Raw genomic sequence first — 27,047 nt, 5'->3', positions numbered from 1 at the left:
TCTACCGCATGTTTTCTCATGGTTCCACGTCCCCACATCAGCCTTCTCCTTGGGACACGCAACCACCCTCTTTTCTGTCTTACTCCAGAGAAGAACTCATTTTTATACCATGCTGTTGGTTATTTCAGAGACTTTTATATGTATATCTAAACTATAATACCTTGAATAATTTACCAATTTCCAGGGTTAAGAGGAAGATTTATGATGTTTCCTTCTGGCAGGCGGCAGCTGATCTTGACTCTTGTGGAAAAACAATTGTACTAACGGCTCCTTTCTCCAAGCGGATCCAGGAGCAGCTACTGCAAGTTTATGTTGCCATGTGGAAAATAGACCTGTCTTCTTGTATTTTACAACCCGGTGCAATCTGCCCGCTGATCTGATTGCGCTATGGGGTAGCACAGCCCGCGAGGAGAAGAATGGGGTGTCACCCTTCAAATCTCTGACAGGAGTCGCATCCCCCCCAGCAGAAGCGAGCATGCGGTAACGCGGGGCAGAGATTGATTTCCATTGCTTTCCTAGAAAAGGTCCCGATAGGCCTTAAATCAGGCTGAACTGGCAATGAAGCTTAGCAAAGGCTGGAGTCTTTCCTTTTGCAAGTATTTGAGATCTGAATAAAACATAACATAGACCTGAATATTGGTAGTTTAGTGAGCCAGGCAGATTTTTTTCCATGAATTAGAAGAAACCAATATAGGTCTATGTAAAGAGTGCCTGTTGTTTTCTCATAGTGCTGAGCTTCAGCATCCTGGCTGCTTCGTGCTCAAGGGAACTGGGTGTACAGGGGAATGTTTGCATCTCCAGTGAAGTGTTGCAGTGGGGAAAGGGGAAGCTTTTCCTTGGATCCCATATATTTGGTTTGACTCTTAATCTTTCACCTTTCTCTTTAAAAGCAACAACATACCATAGTGATATAGCTCTAAGACACATGTGGCTGTGCCAACGGGTGGAAAGCCACTCTGGCATCCCTGCCGAAGTCCTGGGCTTCACCCTTCCTCATGATGAGACATTGGAATTGGGGTTCCCAAGCTGAGCCACAACTCCTTTGCTTGCTGCACCTGGCACAAAGCTCCACCGTCACTGCGTCAGCTCGCCAAAAACCCTTTGGAAACTCCACCACCATCAGTTGGGTGTGCGTGTTTGAAGGTGAAGGAGCACATGGATTGTATGGGGCACGGAGCAGTTGGGGCTGGGTTTGAATATGCTTGGGTCTCTGTTGCCCCATTTCCACTCAGGGACTGTCCCCATGGGTCAGTGACACTTGCTCAGGTTCTTCAGCTTCACATTTTCCTTCTAGATGGGCTTGGGTGGCTTTTGGCTTCGTCTAAGCTTAGAATTCCCAGGGATGCATCACTGGAGTGAATGGTGATTGCATTATATGGAGTGTGTCATGCGAACAGTTGGTGTGTGCTGTCACCTGCAAGCTCTTGCTGGCAGGGGTCGCGTCCAGGAGTTTTTCTTTGAGAGCCGAGACTTTTTTTTTTTTAATTTAAAAAATAGATTAAAAATAAGCGGAGGGACTCGTAGCTCTGAACCGTGAAGAGGAGGCCTCGAGCTCCCTTACAGCTTTGAACAGCTGAAAGTTTCGGGTTTATATTTCTCATAAATCCAGTTTTCAGAGCTGGAGCCGCAGGTACGCTCTGCAGCGAACCGAGACGGCGCGAAGAGCCAGACCCATGTTCAGCTGAGCATCCCGTCCGCATCCTGACCCTTCCTCACCCCATTTCCTCACAGCCACCCCTCTCTGCTCACCGAGCGCACCAGGCGGGGCGCGGGCTGGGGTTCGAAAAGAAACCCTGGGAATTCATGGGAACATATTGCCATTATTTCGTATAATCGCTGTATTTGTAAAGCGCAGGCTGCAGAGGTGCTCCTGCTGTTGAACTCAGAGCCGCAAATCCAGATAGATATCCCAGTCTGTACTTCTTTATGAACAGATGGGTGAAGAAAACAAAAAGCAATAAAAACAAATAATAAGAAAAGTAACTGTGACAGCAATTTTAAAACACTCCCAGAAAAAAAAAAGAAGTTTCTAATGTTTTTTAAAAGCGGTGTGAGCTGGAATGAACCAAACTGCATCCATCCCCAATGTCAGCATGTAGACAACTCCCGGCACAGGAGGAATTGTCTGTTTTCCAAGTGGCTGCCTTGTACCTCTTGCAGAAGAGATGGTGAGAAACCTGGGTGCGATGTCTGGCTTTTGGGAGCTCTTTGATTTGGGGCTTTTTTGGGAATTCTCTGGGGAGAGACCATGTTGGGGAGGACGGTGCCTCCCTCAACCATCCAACAAGTGGGAGAAGCCAGTGCCATGGAACTCAAGGGGCGATAGCAGTCTTCTCAGAAGCATCTCTTTGTTCACATAACTTTCTCTGAACAATATTCTTGTGCCTCTGCTGAAGGAGGAAACTTCAGTTGTGAAGAATAGTAGAACGAATTTACCATTAATCTCATTTTTTAAAGAAATTACCCCAATATATCCTTCACCCTCAACTCCAGTGAGCTCAAAGTGGAGTAGAAATCTAAAATATTTATGTTACTTTGTTTCCGAGGCCATAAAACACAAGCAAGCAGTCTGGCACTGGATGCTAAATTTCCTAAGGAACTCGCTTTAATTAATTAAACTAGTAAACCAATTAATGGATTTACTTGTAAATTCTTAGAAAATTAATTCTGTGCCCAAAGAGTGTTTTAAATCTGCGAAGGAGGCAGTGTGTGTTTCACACAGAGCTTGAATTCCCATTTAGATGAATCCATTCAGCGCTGACTTTGGAGACACAAGCGTTGCATTCGCAATACTCGGACTCTCCTCCCAAACCAGCATTTCCCATCAGGGGGGTGCTGGGATTTGCAAAACAAAACCTATGCTGCTCCCGCAGCCCCTGTACCAGCTCCCGGCCCCGCTGCAGCCTCTGGATGTTCATGGATTGGGATTTACATCCCTCCCTGTGCTTCCAGCCGGCTCCTTCATCTGCCATCGCCGCTCTCCTCCTCCTCAGCCTCTTTAATCTGACCCAGTGGTACATGGGATGCGCAGTGAACACGTCGGGTCCCTCCAGTGAGCAGCAGATTAAAGCGCTGAACATCCTTTGGAGTGGCTGAAAAACAACCCAGCTGAAGTGGAGGAGATTTAAACAAAAGCTAATTTACTTTTCCACTCAGAAACCTTGTTTAGATTCCCTGTCTGGCTCGGGGGTGACGGGGGCATCGTCGGTACCTTGTGCTTTTCGCAATCCAAAGTGACACATACATGAAAAGTTCATCATCAAATGTGTCCGGGCTCCTGAGAACATGAAATCAGAAACAAGCAGGTTCCCTGGGGCTCTCGGCAGCTATCGCTTCCCTTCTCTCCCAGCAGGTGAAGCCACGTTTTCCCTTCACCTGGCGATGCTCTGCTCCGGCTCTGCGCATCCAGCCTTGGGATGGGGTCCTGCCCCCGGGATGCGGCTCTGCCCACGCTGCCCCTCCTCGGCTCCGGGGGGACGCGGAGCTGCAGAGCAATTAGGAACGGGAGGATTTGGAAGAGGAAAATGGCAGGGGAAAAACATTAGCATTTGCTCTCTGATGTTTTTCCTGTTTATTAATAAACAAGCTGCTTTTGTGCCTCCGGGGGCAAGCGTTCCTTATTTCTCTTGCATTTAGCTTTTTTTTTGCTTGTTTTATATGTTACAGGAGATTTGTAATGTCTTCCCACATGTTGAGTTTCCTTATTTTCATGAGAGCATCTCTGGACTCATTCCTCCAGAGCTCTCAGCTCTGTGCTGCCGGGCTCATTTAAACATCCAGAATCACTTGAGGGATGCAGGGTGGATCAGCAGCTCGTTGGGAAGGAGCCGTGTTAATTAGGAACAGGTCTGCTTCCCTCTGCAGAAGCAGAATGGCTTCAGGAACAAGTGTTTCCATGGAGAGAAGGTCCTTTGCGTGTAGCTCCCGAGACCTGGGTGGTGATGGTGACGGTGACCCCAGTGTGGACACCCCGGTTCTGCACCATTGGCACAGCCTGGTCCCAGCACAGCCTCTTTCCAGGGTGGTTGAGCCGCTCATGTCCCCACCGCCGTATTTGTCACCGGGGAGGGTTCAACCAGGGGTCCTGCACGGGGAAAATGCACAACTCAACAACATGCAGATTACGCTGTGTGCCAGACCACAGATAACATGTTCTTGATTACAGGCGGGTCCGCGCTGAAGGAAGCTTCAGGGTGATGACACCAGCTCTCCCCTGCATCATGGGAGGTGAATTAAAACCCCACTGTATTAATGCACTTGTTCTTCTTTTCCCTCAGGCCTCCAGCTCTGGTGGAAAAATGCAACTACTGGAAACCGAATTCTCACGAACCATCCGAGAGCTCATCGAGCTCCACCTGCTTCGCCAGGACAGCATCCCGGCCTTCCTCAGCGCCCTCACGCTCGACCTCTTCAGCCGCCAGACCATCGCTTAATGTCCCACCACCAGCCAGGTTTGGAGCACTGCTGGGCAGGACACTTGAGGTAGTGAGGACAAATCTCCTCTCCCACCCTTAATGTGTGACATTGGGTTACTTGTGTTCTGCAGGGAACTCTTTATTCCCCCTTCTTCCATGCTGATTCCCAAACCGCATCAATTCCCTTGAAAAGCATCATTTCCCTCCTGTGGGAGGGCCAGTCTGGCTCCATCCCAGCGCTCTCCTTGCCCAGTCCCAAGCTCCACCCTTGTACCGGGGAATGTGCCCGTCACTCCCCAGACTGTCTCAGCATCTCTCTGGGAAGATGGTGGGAACTGCTGGTTTGAGATGCCACAGCATCACCATTCACAGCTTTTCCAAAAAGAGTCCCCAAATCTGGACGCCAGCAGAGAGACGAGGCTGGTGCTTCCCACTCCCGCGGGTCTCATCTCCTCATAGGAGCCAAGGGCTTGGTCCCTGAGGACCAAGGGAAGGATTGGTTCTGAGTAGCAGGTTCTTTGTAGATACCTCCTGCTCTTGCAAACAGCTCATCACTCAGCAGGTTTGAAATTCTTTTCAAGATATCCAGTTACGTGAGTCTGCCATCACTCAGCAGACAAGCAGAAGCATAAATGACTGTTTGAAGACCCTATACCTGTGCTGACACCTCTGCGTTGTGTAGCACACTCAGATGTCACTGCCATGCTTTTTATCTCTTAACTCTTGGGCTCTTGGTTATCTCAGGACTGTGGAAGGATGGAGGGAGGGAGCAATTTGGGGTGCGCGCACTGCTGCTGGCTCCACCTGCCGCCTGTCCCCAGGCTGTGGGTACCTGCTCACCTTGCTGGAGCTCTCCCTCCTTCTCTCCTCCATGGAGGATGGAGCACCCCCTGAAGCCTGACATTTTGTGTTACAATGGATTATAACTCTTTTATCGTAAGAATAAAGCGTCGTTTCCCACACTGGATGTATGATTCCTTTATTTGGGATACACACTGTGCTCCCCTTGTTGCTCTCCCACATGTAAAGCATGATAATGCATCGTCCATCAACGGTCTGATGCTGGTACTGCTTTGAGAAGGGAGGACATCATTATCTCGGTGTTTCCAGGCAAGTCTCATTCATGCTGTAAACCAGATTAGTTTGCTATGAACTTGCGTGTACACTGATTTCCTCTTGATATCAGCAGGAACATACTTCCTAAGCTTGGAGAGAAGGTAGCGGTAAGCAGGCTAGAAAGTTGGCTTAGATGTTCACGGTGGCTGCAGGGTTGGCTGTGCGTGCTGGAGTCACTCCAGGACCCGTCAGTGCATCTGCAGGCATGGAAAATAGCTTCTGTAGAGCCAGCGGATCAGAGGTGGAGGCACAAGCGTGTGCTCAGAGGAGGCTGCAGCCCCGTCTCCCCAGCCCTCCTCTCCTCCTCTCCACAGGGTTTGCAGGCAAGTGCAATAGCAAAAGTTTGGCGTTTTCTCTTCTGCTCGACGAAGCCCTGGTGGAAGATGAATTGCCTGGCGTGCTGTGCCAGGGGAACGCTGCCTGATTCATATGCACGACGTGGCACCGAGAGTCGCCTTCCTCAGTCATGGGGAAAATGAATCATGACGTCAGCCGCGTTCGGCTCCTCTGCCAACACAATAGCGGAACCTGGCTGCCTCTGAAAATTTTTCTCCTGGCTCCTCGCAGGAGAAATGAAGTAATTAATAACTTTACAATAAACCCTCTATCTTAGCAAAACACGGGTGAGGCGAGAAGCGATGCTGGAGAGTGACAAGGGAAAACACGTTCAGCCTGTTGGAAAGTTGCCTCCCGAGACTGAGAGGATAATAAGTTGGGGTAGAAAACACAGCAGTCTGCCGAGATGCCTTCGGTGGGGAGGAGAGAGGTAAACTACCACTCTGCACCCCGTTCTCCCGGCAAGCCTGATTTGCTCAACTAAGTTCAATACGGCAGCCCGGCTGGGAGAGGTGTGTGGTGGGGACGGGTGCGTGGGCAGATGCGACGTGGTGCAGCGCCTGGTCCTGCTCACAGCGCTGCGGCACAGCGCGGAGCCTTGGGCTCTACCTGAAGCTGGGGCTTTGGGAAGCTTGGCTGCTCTGAGGCTCGCTGCTGGAGGCCTGGGGACATTCGTGTGGAAGTGTGAGCACTGCAAAGCCACCTGAGCCACCTGTGGGACACAGGCTTGTGGTTGGGCATGGGGAAGGGGAGCCGAGACTCCCCAGTTTGTAGCTCCAACTCTGGGTTTATGGCTATGCCCTGCCGCCCTGGCAGCTCCCGTCTCTGCTGCTGTCATTATGCCGCTTGTCTCAGCTGTGACAGAGCTGCGAGGAGCAACTGCAATGCCGAATTTCACAGTGATTGCTCCTTCCTTGCCGAGCTACATGGGACTCAGCAGCCCATTGATCACAGGGCCCTGCTACTGTGTTCACCCCCCTAGGACCCCCCTCCGCGGGTACAGCCCCAGGGCAGCGCAGAGACCCTGATTGTACAGCAGGTTTCAACCCCCCCAGCTGGTGAGGCCACAAGTCCCATCTGCTTTTGGCTCATCATTTGCAAAGCTCCGATCCATTTTGTGAAAAATCCTTTTAGAAAACCTTGGGAAATTGGTAATAAATTTGCAGTTGGTTGGAGGGGAGAGGCGAGAGTGTTAACAAGTGTGCGTATGCTCGCTGGGTTTATGTGCTATAAGCTGTAAAATATGATTTATTAAAGCACGGCTGGGGGACTGCGTGTCGGAGCACTGTCTTGTTTGCAGTGTTGCCTGGAGCTTCCCTTCACTCAAACCGCTCACAAACCCCCGCTCCTCTGCTGATCAACCCTTTTCATCTGTGTGCATATATAAATACCAAACAGGGGCAAAGAGCTGTCAAGCGCTGCCATACGATCCTCGGCAGGAGCAGAGCTCTTAGCTAGGGCAGGTATTGCAAAGCTCATGCCTCTCCTAAGGTCGCATCTCTGAACCCGGAGCCTTTTGCTCCTGCTTCGTGTCTCCTGGCTCTTGGCATCGTTGTGTGTTGTTTTCGTGAGCCTCAGAGTTGTCCTGGAAGTGTGTGATGCCAGAAAAGGAACTAAGGAAACCCTTTAGAGATGAGCCATGAGAAGCTTGTGGTCTGTAGATACTAGTTATAGATCTTCTCTATGTAACAATACAAGAGGAAGGGAAGGAGAAGGGAAGGGCATGAAGCTCTAATGGAGGTGGGTACCTAGGGAGTGAAGGGTGGGAGCGGAGCTGAGGACGGATGGAGAGGAAGGAACAGGGTGCTGGATAGAAAGGGAAGCCGCAGTTTCTAAACTAAAGAAAGAAAACCCATCTTCCATAGCTGACTGACACCATTCCCAGGGGCTGCGCAGCCTGGGCCCAGGTTCTGTCCACCTCGGGGGCTGGGAAGTCGCTGGTTTTCCCTCACGCCCCTGCCCACAGGGGGGGTTATTTGACCCCAAATGCAGCCCCACAGGGAGCCCAGATGGGTGGCAGCATCCCAGGAGCGCTGGGGTCGGACACAACATCCCGCGGCTGCGGGTTCCCCATCGCCGCCCTCCGCTCACCCAGCACACCGGAGGAACCCGGAGCAGCACCCTTTCCATTTCCCAGCCCCAGCAGCAGCAAGAGACAACGGGGAATGGTGTGAGCTGGGCGGACGGGCAGACGTGTCGCGATAAACCCTGGGGGAGAGAGGCAAAAGCCTTCCCAGGACATCACCAGGGTAATGCCAGCGTGCTCGGTGTGGGAGGTGACGCAGCCAGGGCAGGTTCTGTCACAGCTTTTAGCTGTTCGAAGACATTGGGAAAACATTGACGGTGTCGGATGCTGGGTGACCGTAGCGAACGACGCAGCATTCTTGACGAGGCAAGTGTAGTAACTGGGGAGGACAGAGCAGGCTCTCCGCGCTGGTGTAAACCACGTTGGCGCTGCCTGCCGTGACAGCAAGATTCGGATTTAATAGCAGCGATGCTAAAAGTTGCATGATATTTAAAAGCTACAAAACGCGCCCACTCTGATCAGGGGAGGGATATTAAATAAATAAATAAATAAATAATCAGCGAAGCTTTTTCACGGAGCCTTTTTTAAATATTAAAATCCCATCCTTCCCAACAGGAAAGCTTTTTTCAGGCTGAGAGGAGCGACTGAACGGCATCTGATGATATCGCATTGACACAAGTGTCTAGAAAAATAGGGTAGGAATGTGTGATCTATTCTGAAAAAGGAACCCTGGCTAATAGGAAATATGCTGATGCTACTTTTAATTTCATGACTCAGGTTTGCTGCAATATTGATGGGTATCTGTGCTGGAGCTTGGTTACATTAAAACAGTTCTCTGCTGCTTGGGGTTTTTCTGTTTGTTGTTTCTCTTTGGTGGGATTATTAGTGCAGAATTTGTTGGTACTCTGGGGGCTCGTAGGTGGTATTGGAAAGGACAGGGGAGCAGTCTGGCATCCAAAGGAAATAGGAGATTTTTGCTTCAGCAGCATTCTATGTAGCAATCACTGGCCAAAGCCTTCACTGCTGTCCCAGTGGCTGCTCCTGCTCCTTCCACCCACAGTAGCTGGGTCTCCAACCTTCTTTATGTGCGTGTTTTCCCTCAAAGCACATACAAGGGACAAACTGGAAGGAAAATACACTATAAAGAAAGCACTGCAGAGTCAGTTAGGGAGGACAAAGGTAGCTGCTTGAATCTGGAGGGCTCAGGAGCAGCCCGTGTCTCTAGTGTCCACCCAAACCAAAGCAGGTTCCTCCAGGTTGTGTCAGTTCTCCCTCCTGCTTCCCCAACATGGGATCGAGCATCTCCCAGCCCCGTCGTCTCCCTGTGCAGTTTCCTGGTCCTTGCTCCAGTGCTGATGAGTTTATTAGTGTTGCTAATTTTACCTGATGCTGCTTCCTTCTTTTCGTGACAGGTTGCATTTTTTTGAACTCTCCAGCTGACTGATTGAGCTCTCTTTAATATTCCCCATTCCGCTTTGAATTCTCTTTGTTGGCTGCTGCTCGTTGTGGTTTTGGTTGTTTTTCTTTAATCCTCCCACTGCCTCTTTTTCCTCCCTGGTCCCTCTGATGCCTCTTCAACCTGGAACAAAGCCAGAGACCATCAGGAGGTCATTGAAACACAGACGGTTGTTGGATTTAAACAAGGACTAGATAATTTTATGACTATTAACAAGACTCGCTGCTATGCAAGCTAAAATAATAAGGGCAATCATATCTCATGGTTCGGGTAGCAAGTTGATTGCCTGTAGGGACTGAGAAGGTAATTCTGCATCGCTGACTCCCCCACAAAACATGATACGGTTGACAAGAGGCACCAGACAGGTCGAAGGGCAAGAGGATGCCCATGCAGGGGGACGTGGGAGGCACAGGGCTTGGCCAGAGGGCAAAAGCGTTCCCCTTGTCCTTACAGTCCTTTTATCTGCTGATCGGAAACTGCCTGTACCAATGATGTGTTGAAAAACGTTCTCCAGGCAGGTGAACAGCTCTAAGTTTGGCAGATGAACCTTTCCTCTCTCCATGAGCATCTCCTGGGTAACGTTTGTGCCGTACGGCTGCAGGCACGTCGCTTTGCTGGTGACGGTGGCTGCTTCACCTGCCAGGTGAAGCATTTCCTAAGTCATTTCCTAAGGAGAAATTATGAGCGTGAACCTCACTTAGGTCCTTCTGTTTGGAGGTGCCTCCCACTCCCCGTTGACTGCGGAGTGCATGAGGGAGACCAGCCTTGTATGTAATGGGGTGACGGCAAATCTCGCTGTCCCTCTCACCGCTTCTCCTTGTGCCAGTTCCACATGCACGAGTCTTTCCACAGCTTGTTTCGGGAGTCATGCTCCCACCCTTGGAGATGAACATGATCAGCTCCCGCTCCGATGCCGCCCATCAGTGGCATGTTGTGAAGTGACGGCTCCTCTTGCTGTGACTCCTGGGAGGGGAAAGAGCGACCCTGGAGAGGAGCAAGAAAAGCGTCCCCAGAAAGCACCGTTCTCTTGGGTGGATCCATCCTGCCAATGACAGATGTCTTTGGGTGAGTCTGTAGGTAACGCCAGCATGTAGGTGACACTTCGTGCCAATGCTGCCCACTGCAGCAGTATCCCGGACAGCCAGCCCTGGCCTCGTGGGCAGAGCATCACCTGGGTGCTTCCACCCGGGTCGTGGGGCTGAGCCCACCATGGCATCGCTGCCATTCTTAGCCACCAGCCCCGAGGTGAGGATTAGAGCTCTGACAAATCACTCGTTAACTTTGCTAACTCTTTAGGAAACACCAATGCAGAATAGATCCTAGGCATGCTAATGACTGACTTTACGGGATCGCTGTGGTGGTAAACCATAATTAACAGTCTACGGCGGCACTTTTTATTTAATTACATGCAGGCAGAACTGGGAGGCACGAGAAGGTTGATGGGCAAGTCGGGAGCCACCAGCACTGACTGCCCAGCCCAATGGTGACCCCAAGGGAGGTTTGAGTGGTGTAGGGTGAGTTGGTTTGGTTGATACCTCCCAACGTGTGCTGGGAGCTCATGAGCTGCAGGGGATCAGGTGCTGTACCTCGCTTGTGCAAAGGGAGCCGTCAGCTTTTGGGAGGTCACTGCTCTTTGCTGGCGAGGGCAGGATCACAGCTGCTCGGAGGGAGCAGGACGTGCAGCCCCCGTCTGCGGGACCCGTCTCCTCCCCTGTGCTTCCAGTTCAGCTGGTGGCCGCTCTGCACCCCACACGGATAGTTTTAATATAGAGATAGTGCTCAGGGAGGATGGAAGTCCCACCTGCGTGGGTTGCACTGGTAGATAGGTTGGTTCTACAGGTTGCTTTGAAACCCCAAACGAGTTCTGGCTTTGTGCAGGGACCCCACAACACCTACAGCACCCATCCAGCCGGGCTCTACCTCCTCTTCCTAGCTTCTCTCCTTAGGAGGAGGAGGAGGAGGATGGCTCATGGGGCTGATGTAGAGAGGTTCCCAAGGTGAGGAAGGCACCAGGCCACCCAAAAACCACAGTCTCCCCCCACACACCCCATCTCCATCACTGCTGTATCCTGGCTTCAGTGTTCACTCCGGCCTTACACAGTCCCCAGGTCCTGTTACCGGTGTTAAATGTAATGAATGATCTTGTCCTCCTTGTTTGTCTCCTCTTTAGTGTAACACTGTAATTAGCTTAATTACCAACAGATTCATAGTTTTTTTTGGTAACTTAAAATGGAAATTAAATTTTGCACCAGGTTTTACAGGCTGTTAACGGGAATCGAATAATCAAGCCTGACTCCAAGTCCTTGAAAATGAGTATTAAAAAAGGTCTGAATTTGCATATTCATGTTTTTAATAGGGTTCAGAAGGTATATTTGCAACTGATGAAAAGGATTAATTAAGCCTAATTTGCATAGGAAGAACAGTTTAACCCCTTGCATCCTGGCAAGCAGAGACTGACAGTTTGAATTGCCGTGGTTTGGTACAGGAGAGAAACACAGGAATGCAGCACGGGGCTGAGCGCCCTGCGGAGCATCTTCCTCGCTCGAGGAGGACGGGACCTGGGGAAACTGGGGATCCCAGAATCACCCCGTGCCCATGGTCACCTCCCAGGTTTGGCCGCTGTCCCTCTCCCACGCTGGTTTGTGACCTGAGTCTCGAACAGTGATGCCACCATGTCGGGCCTTGGGCAAAACATGCTGCTCCTCCCGCCATGTGCAGCGCTAGTACAGATAATTTGGTTAAAGCCAGCTCAGTTCCCTGTTCATGGGCTGGGAGCACCCATGGCTGGTAGGGACACCGTAACCTCTTGATCTCTTCTCCGATTTCTCTTTATTTTCTCAATGAGGCTGATGCAAGTCGGGAGTTAAAGGCTCTGCAGACCAGGTCCCAGCCATCAGTCTGCGGCTCTGCTGAGGAGGTGCCAGCATCCCAAAAGCCTGGGGACGTGCAGCTTTGGGGAAGGGACATAGAGCTGCCTGCACCCCAAATCCCAGCCGGCACCCCCGGCACGGATAAATCAGCACAGTTCTGTCCGGTCATGATGTAAGAAAAACATATAAACCCCCCAAATCAATCGTAGCCCCAGCCCGGAAAGCAGAGCAGGAACATGACACTTCCCAGGGCCCTACAAAGCTGAGAACAGAGCACAGCTTTGAGTCAGCACCTGAATGTTGCTAAAAAGTGGGAAAAAATAAATAAATCAGGCATTCATTTTGCTTCAGCAGGTGGCGTGCAGCGCTCCCCTCGTAATGCTTTGGTGGCGTGTGTTGCTAATTATTTTTCGGGTGGAATTTGCTGTGCATAGCGCATGGGGTTCATTAGACAGAGATGGCTTTGAAGTGGCGTTCGGAATTAATGCTGGCATATGTAAATGTTTCTCGTGCCATGGAAAAGCTGGCTATAAATGATGCATGAGGTCCAGCGAGAGAGATGCTGGCTTTGTTTATACACACCCATTGGGCTTCGTTATGCCAAAAACAGGCAGAGGAAAATCATCAGTATCTTGCACAGTCCATAGATCTGCTGCCCAGCTGTACGTGAGCATTTAGCAGAAGTTCACATGGCATCCTTAGCACACATCCCGAATTTCCTCCGGTCAGAAACACGTGTTAGCGACCTGACAAGGTTGCTGCTCTCTCTGCACTCAGCATCTTCTCCAGGTCCCGCAGACGATGAGGAGGATGCTGAGCGCACTGTAAATCATCAAGGTCCTGACCCATGCGTCTCGCTCAGGCAAAATCCGCCTCAGGGGAGAGGCACTTAGTGGTAACACTGTTTTGAGGAGTCCCTGCTCACCTCCTCCCACTCTCACCCGACTTATCCTCCCATCAGAGGGTCCACAGGGCTGTGCTAGCGTTGGAGATGGGGAGCGTTTCACTTCAGAATAAAACCTCAAGAAAGAAAACACAAAGCCCAGCTGAGAGAGCAGGAGGCAGTGCCTGGGGCAAAAAGCCAGAGGAACACGACATCCCTCAACCCATCTCCACCAAAGGCTTTTGATGGTGGCACTGCTGCTGCTGGATGTGTCCCAGCAAAGCTGAGCTCAGCCCTGGACTCTGGTCTGCTCTGGGGGAAGATGTATTTTAGCCCAGCAAATACTTTCAGAGATGAAAACTTGTACATCTATAAAGCTGCAGGATCCGTCTTGGATCACCCAGCAGTGAGATGGGGAAATAGCTCCCTGGCATCTTCTAGGAGCTCTTCTCTGCTGCCGGGGTTGGGCAGGTCGTGGGTGAACCATTGTCCTCTCCCGTGAGCTGCCCCGGTAGCTCATGGGTGAGCTGGAGACCTTGCTGGGCTGGCAATAAGAAGGGTTTTCAGCCCCAGGGCTGCGTGACAGGCAGTGCTGGCAGGTCCGGCTGATTTGGGCAGCACACACCAGCCACAGCAGCTGCTGGTGCAGAGTGAGGGACCCAGCACCTAGGGCACAAAGCGAAGCCTCTAGTAGCACTTGGTGTTCCATGGGTTCATTGTTCACCCGTGTTGGGGCTGAATGGCTCCGTCCTAGTGAGAGTTTCCTCTTCCCAGCTGTTTTCCTTTGGGTCTGAGCAGGAGCAGCCCCCAGACCCTCGGTGTCTCCTGGACAATGTGGGGGTGCAGGGGGGCAGCCGCTCGGGTGCTTGCCAGCCCCTCCTGCCGCTGCCAAGAAAAGGCTGGAAATCACCGAGCTGCAACTGTGTCTTGTTTTCTCTGCAGCGTTTACCAAAGCGCTTGCTCATCCAACACAAAAGGAACCCTTTACTTTTTAAGCAAAACAAACACGGGATACCTCCATCGTTATTGCTGTTCAAAAGGCTGTTTGTTCCTCCAGCCTCTGCGCTTGCCAAAGCAGCAGGGCTGCGCAGTTGGGGTCTCTGAGCCCACATCACCCACCCCATCCAAAATGGCCACACTCCTGCCCTATGGATGCCCCATCCAGTCTCATGGAGACACTGGCACGGGGCAGTTCCCGGTTTGGAGACACCAAGTTTTGGAATTGTTGGAGACCTTGCCTCATGCATGGAAGGCTCCCCAGCCAAGCTCCAGCTGGGTCTGGTCTGGACAAGCTGGAGGTAAAGAAGGAGGGAGCTGAGCAAGGAGCTGTGACCGAGTGCTGAGATGATGTTGTGTTTTCCTACTTCCAACTGTTTATTTACCAGCATGTTGGAGAGTAGCAATCTCTTCTTCATGCCTTATTGAGAAGCTCAGCTGTGAAATAACTAAATGAACCATCCCTTTTTATTGGCCTTTGGACTTAGCAGAGGAGCAATCAGTTAATGGCTGACCAGCTTTTGAAGGTGCTAAGCACATAACAAGTGCTAAGTATTATTATTTTCCCTGCAATGTTTTATTTTTCCCTTTGAATATTCAGTTTGAATAACCCTTCCAATTACATTATCTGGTTTCATGCATTCTGCTCAGTTTAAATGCGGTACTGCTTACAACTCACTCACCTCTGTGGTTTCCAGGTCTCTGCAAGACTCATCCTAACCATTGCCCCTCAGTGCTGGGATGAAATGTTCTTTGTTCTGGGTCCAGCATCTGCCCCATCTCTGCTTTGGCTTCTTAAAATCAAATGCTGCTGCATCACGTCCCCACAGGCACTTCAACCTCTGCCTTCTTGCTCTTGCATATTTATTTTTCTTTCTTAATAGGGGAACATCTTGCAACCTTCCCTGTTCCTTCCAGCTAAATTAGCTCCCTGGATAAGCTGTCTCCTCCGCCTTATTGGCATCTTCCTACTCTGCTTCGTGCTGGTTTGGTTTCTTCTCTGGGAAAGGGTGAAAGACCAGTTATCCAAAGGAGGGTTTGTGAGCGGTGATCACCAGAGCGGTGATCGGTGCCTGAGTCCTCCACAGCCTCGGACAGTCTCTTCTGCGTGTGCTGTTCTCCAAAGCCAGCCTGGGCAGGGACTTCTCCATCCCCTCAGCCAGAGGACCCTCCTGGCTGTATCAGAAAGGGTTTGACCATCTCAGGTGGTGAGGGGCAGCTCTCGGCTCTGCTCCAGCACCTCCATCTCTGCTTCCCCACTCTCCCGACAGCTGGTGCTGGCAACCCTCTGGTCTCCAGGATGGGAGATCAGAAACCAGCCCACGTCTCAGCTCACCCTGCTCTCCCCAGCCTCTGCTGCCAGGCTCCTGGTGCATGTCTTACCCCAAGCCCCAGTGTCTGCATTTGACTGTCTTTTAGGGGCCATGATCACCCTGCAAGGCTGGAGGAGGCTGTGGAGCAGCTCAGGCACTTGTCAGCTCTCAGCGCTCGAAGGATTTCTCATGCACATTTCTGGCCGGGATTTCCCAGGCAGAGACGTACGTGTGTGAACTCTGTAGTGGGTGGTAGTGTTGTTACAGCCAGAATGATCTAAGAATATAATCGAGATCAGGTTTGTATGGAGAGGTAATATCTCTTATTGCAACACCTGAGATGGCTAGGGGGGGAAAAAAAACCCAAAACACAACAGCTTTTATGCACACAAACCAGTTGTCAGCCTGAGCTGAGCACATCAGCGATGTTTCAGGTGGACAGTGGCAGATGGTTCGTGCCCATGGGCTCCGTGGCCACTTGGCCAGGGCATTGCTGGCTCTCTCAGATCCTTGGAGCAAGTCCCAACAGCAGCTCTGCTCCCGCTCCTTCCATCTGACTGCAACACAAATCCCACAGGGCAATATTTGGGAGAAACAGGCTTTAAGTCCCAACAGCAGGGAATGGGAACCATAGTGTCTTGGCTACAAATGTGGTGGAATTAGATTTATTAATTTAGCTGCATGGCATGAAGAGTGCCAGTGTTTACTTAGGAGACCACGGACGAGCTTTCGTGGTACCCAGAGAGGTACTCCTGGCACTTGGATGGGCTGGGGAGCTCTTGATTGCGGGGCAGATGCCTGAGGAGAGCTCTGCCATGTAAAAGCGATGCTGAGAGAGAGGAAAAGGTTTGAGAAGGCCCCTGCAGAGACGAGCTGCAGGCAGCACGCACAACCTTTGCAGCATCCCATCACAGCCCTGCAGATCAGGGCAAGCTGGCTGGCGCAAGGATGGGGAGGCTGTCAATGCTGGACCCTGTGGTTGGATGAGCCAGACCGGAGGGCTGGGGAGCTGCAAGGAAGGTGAGTGGGGTGGGAAGAAGGTGTGGATGTTGTATGTGGTGCTGAGTGCTTCCTTTCACAGCTGAAAACACTGAAGAACATTAGAGACCCAGAATAGAGCCCAGGAGATGAGCAAGACAACGTGGGGGTCAGCGCTGGTGTAGCTTAATGGAAAAAATGGACCAGGAGAGAAGAGCTCATTAGAAAGGGGCATTTCACGGTGGAGAGAGGACAGGATATAAAACATGAGAAAGCTGACAAAAGACAGAAATGGAAATCTTTTAGTCCCAAAGAAAGCAAGGATGGAGAACATTAATGAGCTCTTTAATGGTGAGGCAAGTAAAGGTGAGCAGCAAATGGCTGTTTCCAGACAGCTGAGCTGAGCCTGAGAAAACAGATGTTGGTGGGATGTGAGAAGCGGTCGGCACATTCAGGAACAACAGTGCACCCTGTGTCATTAATGTTCCCGTTGAATTATTTAAAGACACACACAGGCAAACTCAGAGACTTGGCAGACTCTGTTGGTTACTCTGCAGGGACAGAGAAGTCGCACGGGGGGGGAAACGGGCACATTCACATCCAGTTTGGACCAAAAGATGGGGCAGCAAAACTAGAGTGCAAAGTAGCATCCTGCTTGGCTATTCCCCATGTGGTGAAAATCTACATCCCTGATGCTTCTCTGTCTTCTCATCCCTCGCAGAGAAGAAATTGAGCCCAGAAAACTGGTTTCATTCTGGATCAGATGTTTTCCCTTCATTAAATACTGACGGGGGAAGGTGGGAATGAGCAAAACTCTGAAGCACTTGGAAGATCTCTGCCACCCTTCTGGGGGTGCTGGGGGTAGAACTAAGGGTATGACACAAAGCAGGAGTGAAAAAGCAGGGTGTAAGTAAATTCAAGTGAAGCCAAAGTCACTGATATGAGCCAAGGAGCAGCTGTTGGGTTGGTTTCTCCAGCACCACCCACCAGCAGCTTCAGCGCCTCGGGGCATCGGCTGGCAGCAGCGGTTTGGAGATGAAGGAACAGAAATGTGCTATACATCTCTGTCTACAGAACAATTTCATCTCCAGACACCCAGGAAAACCAGCTTAGGGCTGCGTGATGCCTGTGGTGAGTAAATGGGGAGGGAGGAACTGGAGGACGAGGCTGGGGCACCACTGGGGCCCACACCTGCCTGGCACAGACCTCCTCGCACGCCCTGCACATTTAAAGCAGGGTTATTTCCCAAATAACCCCTTCACCCCATGAAGCCCATCCCCTCTGCTCTGTCCCTGTCCCGTGTCCATGTGCATCCACCTGTTCACAGCTCCAAGCCTCGGGGTGGTGGCACTGTCCCATGTCCATGTGCATCCACCTGTTCACAGCTCCAAGCCTCGGGGTGGTGGCACTGTCCCCACGGGGCACTGCGGAGGAGAGGGACACGGGGTGCACCGACGAGGAGCCGAAGCCAAGGTGAGCCAGTCCCAGAACAGGCCGGGAGGGATCTGCTGCGCCCGGGCAGCGCGTTCTCCACCTTCCCCCTGACGAGCACTCACAGATGGAAATAAATTCTGACTTGGGCTCCCAAACTCCTGCTCTGCCGCCTGCGCTAAAAATAGCCCAATGCAGTGCGTGCTGGCTTCCGTCACCCTCATCGATCCGCTGCTTTCGGGTCCGGGCCAGCAGCGCCGCAACACACCCCTCCGCAGCATGTGGTCTGCCCAGACCCCCCTCACCCACAGGGTTTGTGGGTGACACCTCCACCCCGCTGTCCCCCACCCATGCTAACTCCCCTCTCCTGCAAACGAGGTGATTTGTTGCTCTGGAGCGTGACAGGCAGCCAGGCTGCAGAAAATGCGTGACCGCTGGGGTTCATGTTGCAGCTCCTGGTTTCCGCAGCGCTGCGTACACCATGGTGAGGAGTTTGGGCGGTCTTGGGCAATGGGGATCTCAGTTCGCCAAAACCCAAAGGAAGGGTTGATCTAGAAGCGCGACAGAGGGGAGCATTTGGAGGGGGGATTAGCTGGGGTTGCGGGAAGCGTGCAGGCAGTGGGAGCTGCCCTGGCTGCTGGAGCTTGTGCCCAGGTCCCTGCTCTGCCCCTGGCTCTCCGGTGGCCCTGGGCATGTGGATGTGTGGGCTGACCCATGAGCATCAGCAGGGCTGGAAGAGAGATGGCTGCAGGGGCACTGGCAGCCTTAGTGCCACCGCCCAGCGAGCAGTGCAGGTCACCCCCCCTGTGCCTGCAGGCAGCCTGGGGACCCTGTGCTGCAGGGGTGCTCCTTCCTTCGGGGCTCATCGGGGCATCCTGGAGAGGGGACAGCTCAGTGTGGCCATGGGCAGCTGCCCTCAAAGCCTCCAGGAGCATTTCCCAGGAGCAGCCACGGCTCCCTCTGACCTCAGCCAGCGAGAACACTTCTCAGAGCAGTGCGTGGCAGAAACAGCGACAGGTCTCTGCTCCTTTGCTCTGTTTCATCGCCGCAGGGAAACAACTGCTCTCTCTTAAAGAAGTTCTGTCTCCGAGCAGCTTTGCTCGATGCCTTCACTGGGCTCTCCAGGGGCTGCTGCCTGTCCCGTGCTGGGCACAGCTGCTCGCACCGCCTCTGCCTTCTCCTGCCTCTGCACTGCACGCCTCTCCCTGCCTTTCATCTTTCTCCCTCTCTTACTTTTCCCTTCCCTTTGTTCATGCTCTCCAGTGGCAGAGCCCAGGCTTCTGTAGGAGGTGGGATCCCGGAGCCTCCAGCTCTCAGCCCTGGCAGCAGTTTTCTATGCTGGCTCCTGGCCACTGGTCCCCGTTGCCCCTTAGGCTGGGACAAAACGAAGGAGAAATGTTTCCCCTGGCCTCCTCTCTTCTTCACTCGGATGCGTCTTTCCTGTGCCCCCTCCTTTCTGCTTGGTGGGGAACTCTCTTACTTTCAGTAGATTTGGGGCAATAGGAATAGCCTGGCTGGAGAAGGATACATTCCTCTTTGCAGAAGCAGCTTGAGAGCTTCGATGGTTGAACAGGAGACAAGATAAAGATGAAAAGCACCCAACGTGTCACAGGTGGTGAAATTCTACTTCTACCCTTGGAGGGGTTTGTAAAGCAGCTGCCTCGGGAGGATGGAGGATGCCGTGGGCAGAGCTCACCAGGCCCTGTGCAGAGGCACCCAGGAGGTCCATGCACGGGGCAGTGGCTCTCGGGGACAGTGGGACTTCTTGCCTTTCCTTGCCTGGCTTTTTCATCAGCTCATCTTGTGGCATCTCATGCCAAAGGATGTGGACCATGGCTGCACCCTATCTTGGAGGGAGGGCAAGGATGCTGCAAGGTGCTCAGCAGCATGGCCATCACTTCTTCACCCAAGGAGCCATCTGGAGGTCTCTGAGACCCATGGTGAGGTGTCACCAGCTATGGGGTATGGGATGCTGCATGTGCAGGTACCTCCCTTGGAGAGATGCCTTGGAGATGGAGGGGCCTAGACCTTTTCTAACCCTCCTTTTCTCCAGTTGCAGAGAGTTTGCATCTGGGAAGTGTTTAATTTGGACAGGCCAGCGCTGCCATATCACATTTCCCATGTCAGTCTCTGTTGGTTTATGACCAGTGAAATCCTGGTCTGAAAACAGAATCAGGCTTTGATTTCATCTGCCCCTGCTGTTTTGTGCCACTAACAACTTTGCATTTCTGTAGTGGCTTTTATTCTAGGAGCTTAACGGACTTCAGAGACAAGCAATTAATTAATTAAGCCTCCCCAACCAGCCTATGCTCTCAGTGCCACAAGGAAGCATTTTGCAGAGGAGGAAACAGAGGCAGAAAGGAGCACAATGGCTTGCCCCAGGTAAAGAGATGAACGTGCTGCTGAGTGCTGCCGCCTCCCCAGCGAGGGGTTCCGCTCTGTGGGTTGTGCCATCCCTCTTGCAGCCCCAGAGATGGTCACGGTGTCATTTCCAAACTGGTGTGGGAACTGGTGTCAACGCGGCGGAGTGACTGAGGAAAGTCTTTCGGTGTCTGTCAGTGAGTGCCATCAATGGTGCATCTGAGCCCAAAATAACTCATGAACTGCCACTGCCTTTGACCGCCCCAGCCTCTTGCTGAGGAACCCTCTGAGACCATGAAACAGCACCGCGAGGTCCCACCACCATTTCCCCCATCCATCCTCGCTGACCAGCTCCTGTTTCTCCAGGAGGCACTTGGGGTTTGCAAGAGAAGGTGGGTTCAGCTGAAGGGTTTGCTTTGATCCAGGTGCTACAGCTGAAATTTGGGGAGGGAACCACCATAATGTCATGGGACAAGAGTGGAGTGTTCCTCAGCTCCCCTTTCCAGGTCCCGCTCGCTGGAAGATGCAGCCCTGGGAAGCTGCATGCTGTGGGCAGGACCTGGGGCACCAGGAGGAGGCGGAGAAATGTGTCTTTGCTCATGCAGAGTGAATAGATTCCTGGGGAAATTGCCTGCCTTTTATTATGAAACCCTGCTAATGGTTTGTTGTCTACACAAATAAGCATTGGGAATGAACTTGTGCACTTCCCAGCCTGTTCCGTGTCTTCCTAGCTCGGCTCTTTTCTGAACAAACATAACCTTTTGCAAGAATACCTGTCAAAATCCACTTTGAAATAGTGAAATAACAGGATGGGATATGGTTTGCTTCTGGGCCCTAGTGCTCATCTGTCAGGACCAAGGATGTCCATCCAAAGAGGTTTGTGAGCAGGATGCAAGGGAAGCAGCAGGACCCCAAAGGGCTGCATTTGGGGAACTCATTGCCACACTGCACTGCCTCACTGAGCTTTCACGCACCCCATGGGGGAGCAGACCACTCCCCAACCCTACTGTGGCCCTAATGAGACACAGAGGCTTGTGACTCAGCTGGAGCTAACTGGGGCAAAATTGTGTCCTTTCACCACCAGCATGGCCTGGGATTGCCTTCACAGCCTCCACACCCTCCTACTCCTCCTCACTCCATGAGCAGGGCATCATCTATGAGTATTTTAGAGGTGGAGCAAAAAGCTATTGAGTCTTGGACATGCATTGGCCAGTAATGTTTGAGGGGCATGTGGCTGCTTGGGTGGACACCAGACATGGACACAAAACCACCTCCTTCCCTTCCAGACGCGGTGTCCCAAGGGGTGCTCAGGGGCTCCCCAAGGGGAGCTGGACTGGCCTGGGGCAGCGCCTGAGGCTGCAGCTTCATTTGGGGTTATCCGAGGAGGAGAGAAACTGCAGGACATGGAACTGCAGGTGGTGGAAGTCCCAGGAGTGAGGGGCAGGATCCCTAAGCCAGAGCCCGTGCTCTCAATATGGTCAAGCTGTAATATGGGCACATGTTTAGTGTCGTCTCTCAGTGACGTTCTTCTCTGGAGAGCTGCAAGAGGGCTTCTGCGCTAAACCATCGCTGGCTCCTCATCTTGCAAGATAAGGGGATAAACCACCCCTGACCCCAAGGGTCACTGCTCTCCAGACAGGGCTGTTTAGCGGGACATGACATACCTTTTAATTTGCAGGAGAAATCCCCTTGATTGGTGGCACCTGCTCAACCAAGAGCCCTTTACTTCTCATCCCCTTCCCTGTTCTTGGTGGTGATGGTCTCCCACCTGGAACAAGGTGAGGGATTCTGCTTTTCTGGGTATGTGCCTTTTTTTTCTCCATGAACACGGAAGCAATGAGAACTTAGACACAGACAATTGTTGGGAGAAATCAAAACCAAACACTTAAAAACCCAAACACACTCCCCCCTCAAAAAAATATTGTGTCAACCAACCAACCACCCACCAACCAACCAACAAAACAGTCCTTCAAACCAAGCTCCATCTCTTTCTCTAAAATCCATGATTAAAACCTGGTACAAACAGGTGAATATAGATATATATATATATATATTTTTAGTAGATGTAGTATAGCTTTTTTTTTTCTCCTCTCTCTTTCTCATTATACAGCAAACATTGCAAATATAGAAATTTTCTCTGTACAATTAATGACTTCGGTTTACAATGCAATGTGTGGTAAAACCTCTCAGTGAGTGAAAATGTGAACGGGCCTTCAACCGGGTAAAAGTCTAAACTGGAAGACTCCGTTTGCAAAAACAGCCCAAAGGATAGATCTCTTTCTGGTCTCTTTTTGGTTGTTGTTGCTGTTTTTGTTGCTGTTGATTTTGGAACGGAAGGAAGAAAGAACACAAACTGTTCACAAAGAATCCACAAAATCACGGAATAGGGACTCATGCAATGCAATACTGGGAACGCCAGACCTCAGCTCTCTGCCCGCTCTTTCACTTTCTTTTTATATTCCATTTTTTCTTATTTTTTTTCTTATTTTTTAAAAAAAAAATCAAAATGAAAGAGTTTGTTTTGTAAAGTTTGTGTTCAAACTTGGTGCACGTCTCACCAACGTGAGGACATTTCAATATCTCGCTTTATATATTATATAGAATATTTATAGATTTCCATAATTTGTTCTCTCTTTTATTTTTTTTTTTTTTTTTTTAATTTTATTTTGTTTCAAAGACAGTCTGAATAAAAATAGCTGCTGCGGATTTCTTTTGGTCCAGTTAGTGTGTTAAGTCACAGGTTGTGTGAGGACTCAGGACTTTTGCTGGGCAGAGACGCCCTTCCAGTAGTCTAAGATGTCATGAAGATCCTCGTCTTTGGCAAACTGGACCTTTTTGCGTAGGGCATGGCCGGCTGCCATATACTCCTCTTCGTCTTTGTGCCGCTTGCGGTTGAGTTTGAAGCGCTCCCAGATGCTGTGCGATGGTTTGCAGGTGTACTCTGGGCTGGAGGTGTAGCTCAGGTTGTGATACTGAGGCGAGAGCTGGGAATAGGCCAGGTCTCTGGGGCGAGGACGAGTCAGAGGCTCCAGGATGGAAGGCTTTCGCCCCGCCATGCTGTCGTGCTGCTCCCCTTGGTGCGAGCCGGGGTACGAGTGCCGGTGTTCGCTGTACTGGCGGATCTTCTCCGCCTCTGCCCGCAGGATGGCCGCAGCTGGTGTCACAGTGAGGATAGTGTCGGTGGTGGGGGACGTCTTCTCGATGTATTTGGCTTCTGATTTGTGGCCCGATCCCTCCGAGCGGTAGGACCTGGGGCTCCGTATGGAGCCGCTGGAAGAGGTGCTGGAGCGTTTGGGGGCCGCCTCCATGCTGTGGTGCCGCTGGAGAGGGTGGTTGTAGCTTTCCTTGTAGACAGGGGAGAGGAATCCATGCTTGCTGGGGATCTGCTCTGATAAGAGCACCAGCTGCGGCTCCACTGTGGAGACTGCCCCCGATTTCACCCCTTGGAAGGAGGTGGACTCAGATTTCAAGGCATCGATGCAGTTGTTGATGATCTGGTTCACCTTGTCCACCTCCTTGGCAATGGTGGAGATCTCGGCCACAGAGCTCTGGGTGTCCGGTGGCAGGGACAGCTCGCAGTCTCGCCTCTCTGGCTGCTCGCCTGTCCTCACCTCCATGTAGTTGCCCTTGGTGGCCTTAGGGGTCTCGCTGCTGTCAATCAGCTTGTACTGCTCGATCTCGCCAGCAGAAGGCAGGTAGGGGATGCGGGTCACCGTCTCCCCGCCCAGCATCTGTCCCTGGGACAGCTGGGTGATGCTGGTGGTCTCCATTTCTGGCCCATACTTCAGCTCAATGATGGTCTTCTTCATGCTGCCGGCAGCCTTTTTGTGCTTCTCCTCCTGCTGGCGCCTCTTCCGGAGACAGTAATACACAACGCCCAGGACAATCACCATGCCAAAGAGACAGCCCAGGATTGTCATGATATAATGAGTGGCAGTGGAAGGGGTGGGCACCGGCTCCTTGCGGCTGGGTCTGGTGGGTGTGATGGTGACACAGGTGTGGTTGTACTTGGAGTATTGGTGGACGGAGACTACACAGTAGGTGTAATCTCTTTGTGCTACTAGGTTGCTCACGGTGATGTTCTCCTCCTTCTTCCTGAGCTTGGTGATCATGGAGGAGAAGCCGTTTTCGAACTGGGAGAGGATGTACATCTTGCTGAAGGGGTAGGGGATCTGCACGGTGAGGACGGCCGAGTTGTGGTTGAGATGCTTCACCTGGATGTTGGGGCGCACCTCCGTCTCACCGATGGGCGTGAAGAGGGAAAACTGGGGGGTCGTGCCATCACCAGAGGAGCAGTCCTCCTCAGAGCAGGGGCTTTCGGAGGGCGCCGTGGTCACCTGGTACCTGGGAGGGATAAAACGAGGGATCACAGTGTAGGAGCCGCCGGTGCAAAGGGAAGAGAGCATGCTCAGAGCATTGCGGTAGCCAGTCCGGCCTTGGCCTAACAAGTAGTAGCCCGTGTAGTCGGGCGGGGAGTCGCACTGCATCCGGTCGTACGTGCGCGTCATGTTGGTGAAGGCCTCCAGCCATTGCAGGAAGCCAAGGAGCTCGCAGGAGCAGTAGAAGGGGTTACTGTAGAGTTCACAGACAGAGAGCTTGTTTAGGCCCCTAAAAGTGTTGCTGTCGAGTCTTTGGATCCTGTTCATGGACAGGTCAATGTTCACTATGTTGGGGCACTCCCAGAAGGCATTGGGGGTGACGGACTCAATGAGGTTGGCCTGGAGATAGAGGTACTCCAGCTTCCCCAGGCCCCGGAGGATGCCCTCGGTGAGGTTCCTCAGGCGGTTGTAACCCAGCTGCAGCACCTGGAGGTTGAACTGTCCTGAAAAGGCACCATCCTCGATGTAGGAGATCTCGTTCTTCGTCAGGTTGAGGTATGTCAGGTTGCCGAAGCGGCTGAGCGAGGCGTACTGCACGCTCTTGATCTTGTTGTCATTCAGCCGCAAGTCCACGATGGTGCTGTTGATCTGCTGGGGGATGGACTCGTAGGGGGGCTGGTTTTGGCTGCAGATGGCCAACCAGACGAAGCCCTTGTCCCCCTCAATGAGCCAGCAGTCTGCCCGCACCCCACTACTGTGCAGGAGCGAGACAGCTGCCACGCAGACGCAGAGGGCTGACGTCGCGGCCCACCGGCGACCTGCCATCTGGAAGGGTGGCGAGGAGAAGGGGCTCCTGGTCTGCTGGAAGCGGGGAGCGGGACAGGGACTGGGAAGACGTGGGCTAGTGCTTCTTGGGCAGCTTTGCTCGCCTCTCCCTTCTCCTCATGGCTTGGAGACAGGGGGGAAGCGTCCGTGGAGAAAGCAGACCTCGGTGCCCACAGTACTCGGCAGCCACCGGCCAGGGGCTGCTACCAAGGCCGGGGTGGCTGAGGCTGGTCCCACATCACCAGGTCTCTGGCATCTCGGGGAGGGAGTCATGAAGTTAGGTGCTCGTGCGGAGGAGTCCCTCTGGCTTACAGACGAGCCTTCCTCTCACTTCTTAGAGTACCTCTCCTCGTTTTCTTTTTGCTGCCCATCGTGACACTGGTCCCCATCGCCACGTGGCTCCGTGGGTCTGGCTGTCCCCACTTGGTCTCTCAGCTCACCTGCACAAAACAAAACACAAGCACAAACTAAACTGAAAGGAATGACAGCGTTTAGAGGTGTTGGAGATGCATCCAACAACCCTTTTCGCGTCAGGCACTTGCCTTCTAACCGGCTACCGCCTTTTAAGGAGCCTTTGGTCTTTTTGGGTACTGATGCCAATGGTGTTTGGCAGCATGAGGGAAGGTGGTCACTGACCATGCAGGTCATCATCCTGTGAGCACGTTGTCCAGCGTCACATTATAGGCAGAGGAGAGACCAAAGTACATCCAAGGCACCATTCGTCTGACCTATTTAGGTGTCTACCTTATGAGGAGAGGAGTGATGCCCCAGAAGTGTCTGTTCCTCTCCGCTGAGAGCAGGTGAAGTCTAGACAACTCGCTCTGATGTAGATTTGATGCTGCAGCGTTTTGCTGAGGGGAATCCTAACTGTCTCGTGTGCTGGTGTGCGCAGTGGCGGTGCCCACGGAGGGGGATGCGGACTGAGGATACCGTGTCTCTCTGACTGCATTGCTGCATGGCGCCTAGGATAAAGCTCCGCATCAAGTGCCTGTCCTGTTTCTGGGAACCTGAGTAGTAGTTTCAGGGCACTGTTTGACCACAAAACACACTAGTGTGACCATCCACCATCCGATGATCTTGTCTGCCGTTGAGGCTTGCTGCCTATCTCCAAGACCTCTCTCTCCCTCATGGGTGAAATGATGGAGAGGTGGGGAGATTTCCCCTCTAGTAAGAAACAGCGGTTTGAAGACCAGGAAGAGTCTTCACTAGACACAAACCTACGTGGCTTCTACTTCCTTTTGTAATTTCTTAGGAAAACAGGAAAGCAAAAGTGGAGAGGAGGGAACTGCATGCGCATCAGCATCTCCTGGGTCATGCTTCTCCGCAAGAGGTTGAAAATATCATCCGCGGACATCTCTGCTGCCAAACAGCTCTCTAGCCTGGTAGGACAGATGCCGTGAGGTGTTGTGGCAGAGATGGAGTTGCCCACAAATGGAGAGAAAACATCATGGCCTATCTTGGGACTTGCATTGGGAACAGGAGCTGTGATTGTCTTCCTTGTCCCAGGGCAGACTGTAGGACACAAGGAAGACACCACCAGCACTACTTGAAAACACAGCTGGTAGGTTTCTGGACATCTGGTGGTTTCTTTGACATCAATGAAGGAGACAGGGGCACATCTTACATCTGAATTGTCTTTTATTGGATTTGCAAAAGAATATAAACCCAGAAATTGGTTTCCAAACCATTTCTCAGTGCCCAGGCAGTGAAGAGACTGTGCTG

At 52.1% G+C, this 27,047-nt stretch overlaps 2 protein-coding genes across 2 annotated transcripts in view; one reads left to right on the top strand and one right to left on the bottom strand.

Annotated features, from left to right (window-relative positions):
- The window catches only part of MAD1L1 (mitotic arrest deficient 1 like 1), a 366,427-nt gene that overhangs the window by 336,714 nt on the left and 2,666 nt on the right, over positions 1 to 27,047 (top strand). The window contains exon 18 of the mRNA XM_080353821.1: positions 4,278 to 4,482. Coding sequence (XP_080209947.1) covers positions 4,278 to 4,433 — 156 coding nt within the window. The 3' untranslated portion in view covers positions 4,434 to 4,482. The remainder of the gene's footprint in view (positions 1 to 4,277; positions 4,483 to 27,047) is intronic.
- Positions 22,405 to 25,331, bottom strand: ELFN1 (extracellular leucine rich repeat and fibronectin type III domain containing 1). The gene has a single exon (XM_080354268.1). The coding sequence runs from the start codon at positions 25,323 to 25,325 to the stop codon at positions 22,935 to 22,937; it is 2,391 nt and encodes a 796-aa protein (XP_080210394.1). The 5' UTR covers positions 25,326 to 25,331; the 3' UTR covers positions 22,405 to 22,934.

The sequence above is a fragment of the Nesoenas mayeri genome, assembly GCF_963082525.1.
Source record: "Nesoenas mayeri genome assembly, chromosome: 15".
NCBI classification, from domain to species: domain Eukaryota; kingdom Metazoa; phylum Chordata; class Aves; order Columbiformes; family Columbidae; genus Nesoenas; species Nesoenas mayeri.
The sequence above is the reverse complement of the archived record's forward strand: the minus strand, read 5'-3'. Positions and strand labels throughout refer to the sequence as shown.

What these genes read in the sequence shown, in the direction of transcription:
- ELFN1 (XM_080354268.1), bottom strand. Translation starts at nt 25,325, where the DNA reads ATGGCAGGTCGCCGGTGGGCCGCGACGTCAGCCCTCTGCGTCTGCGTG.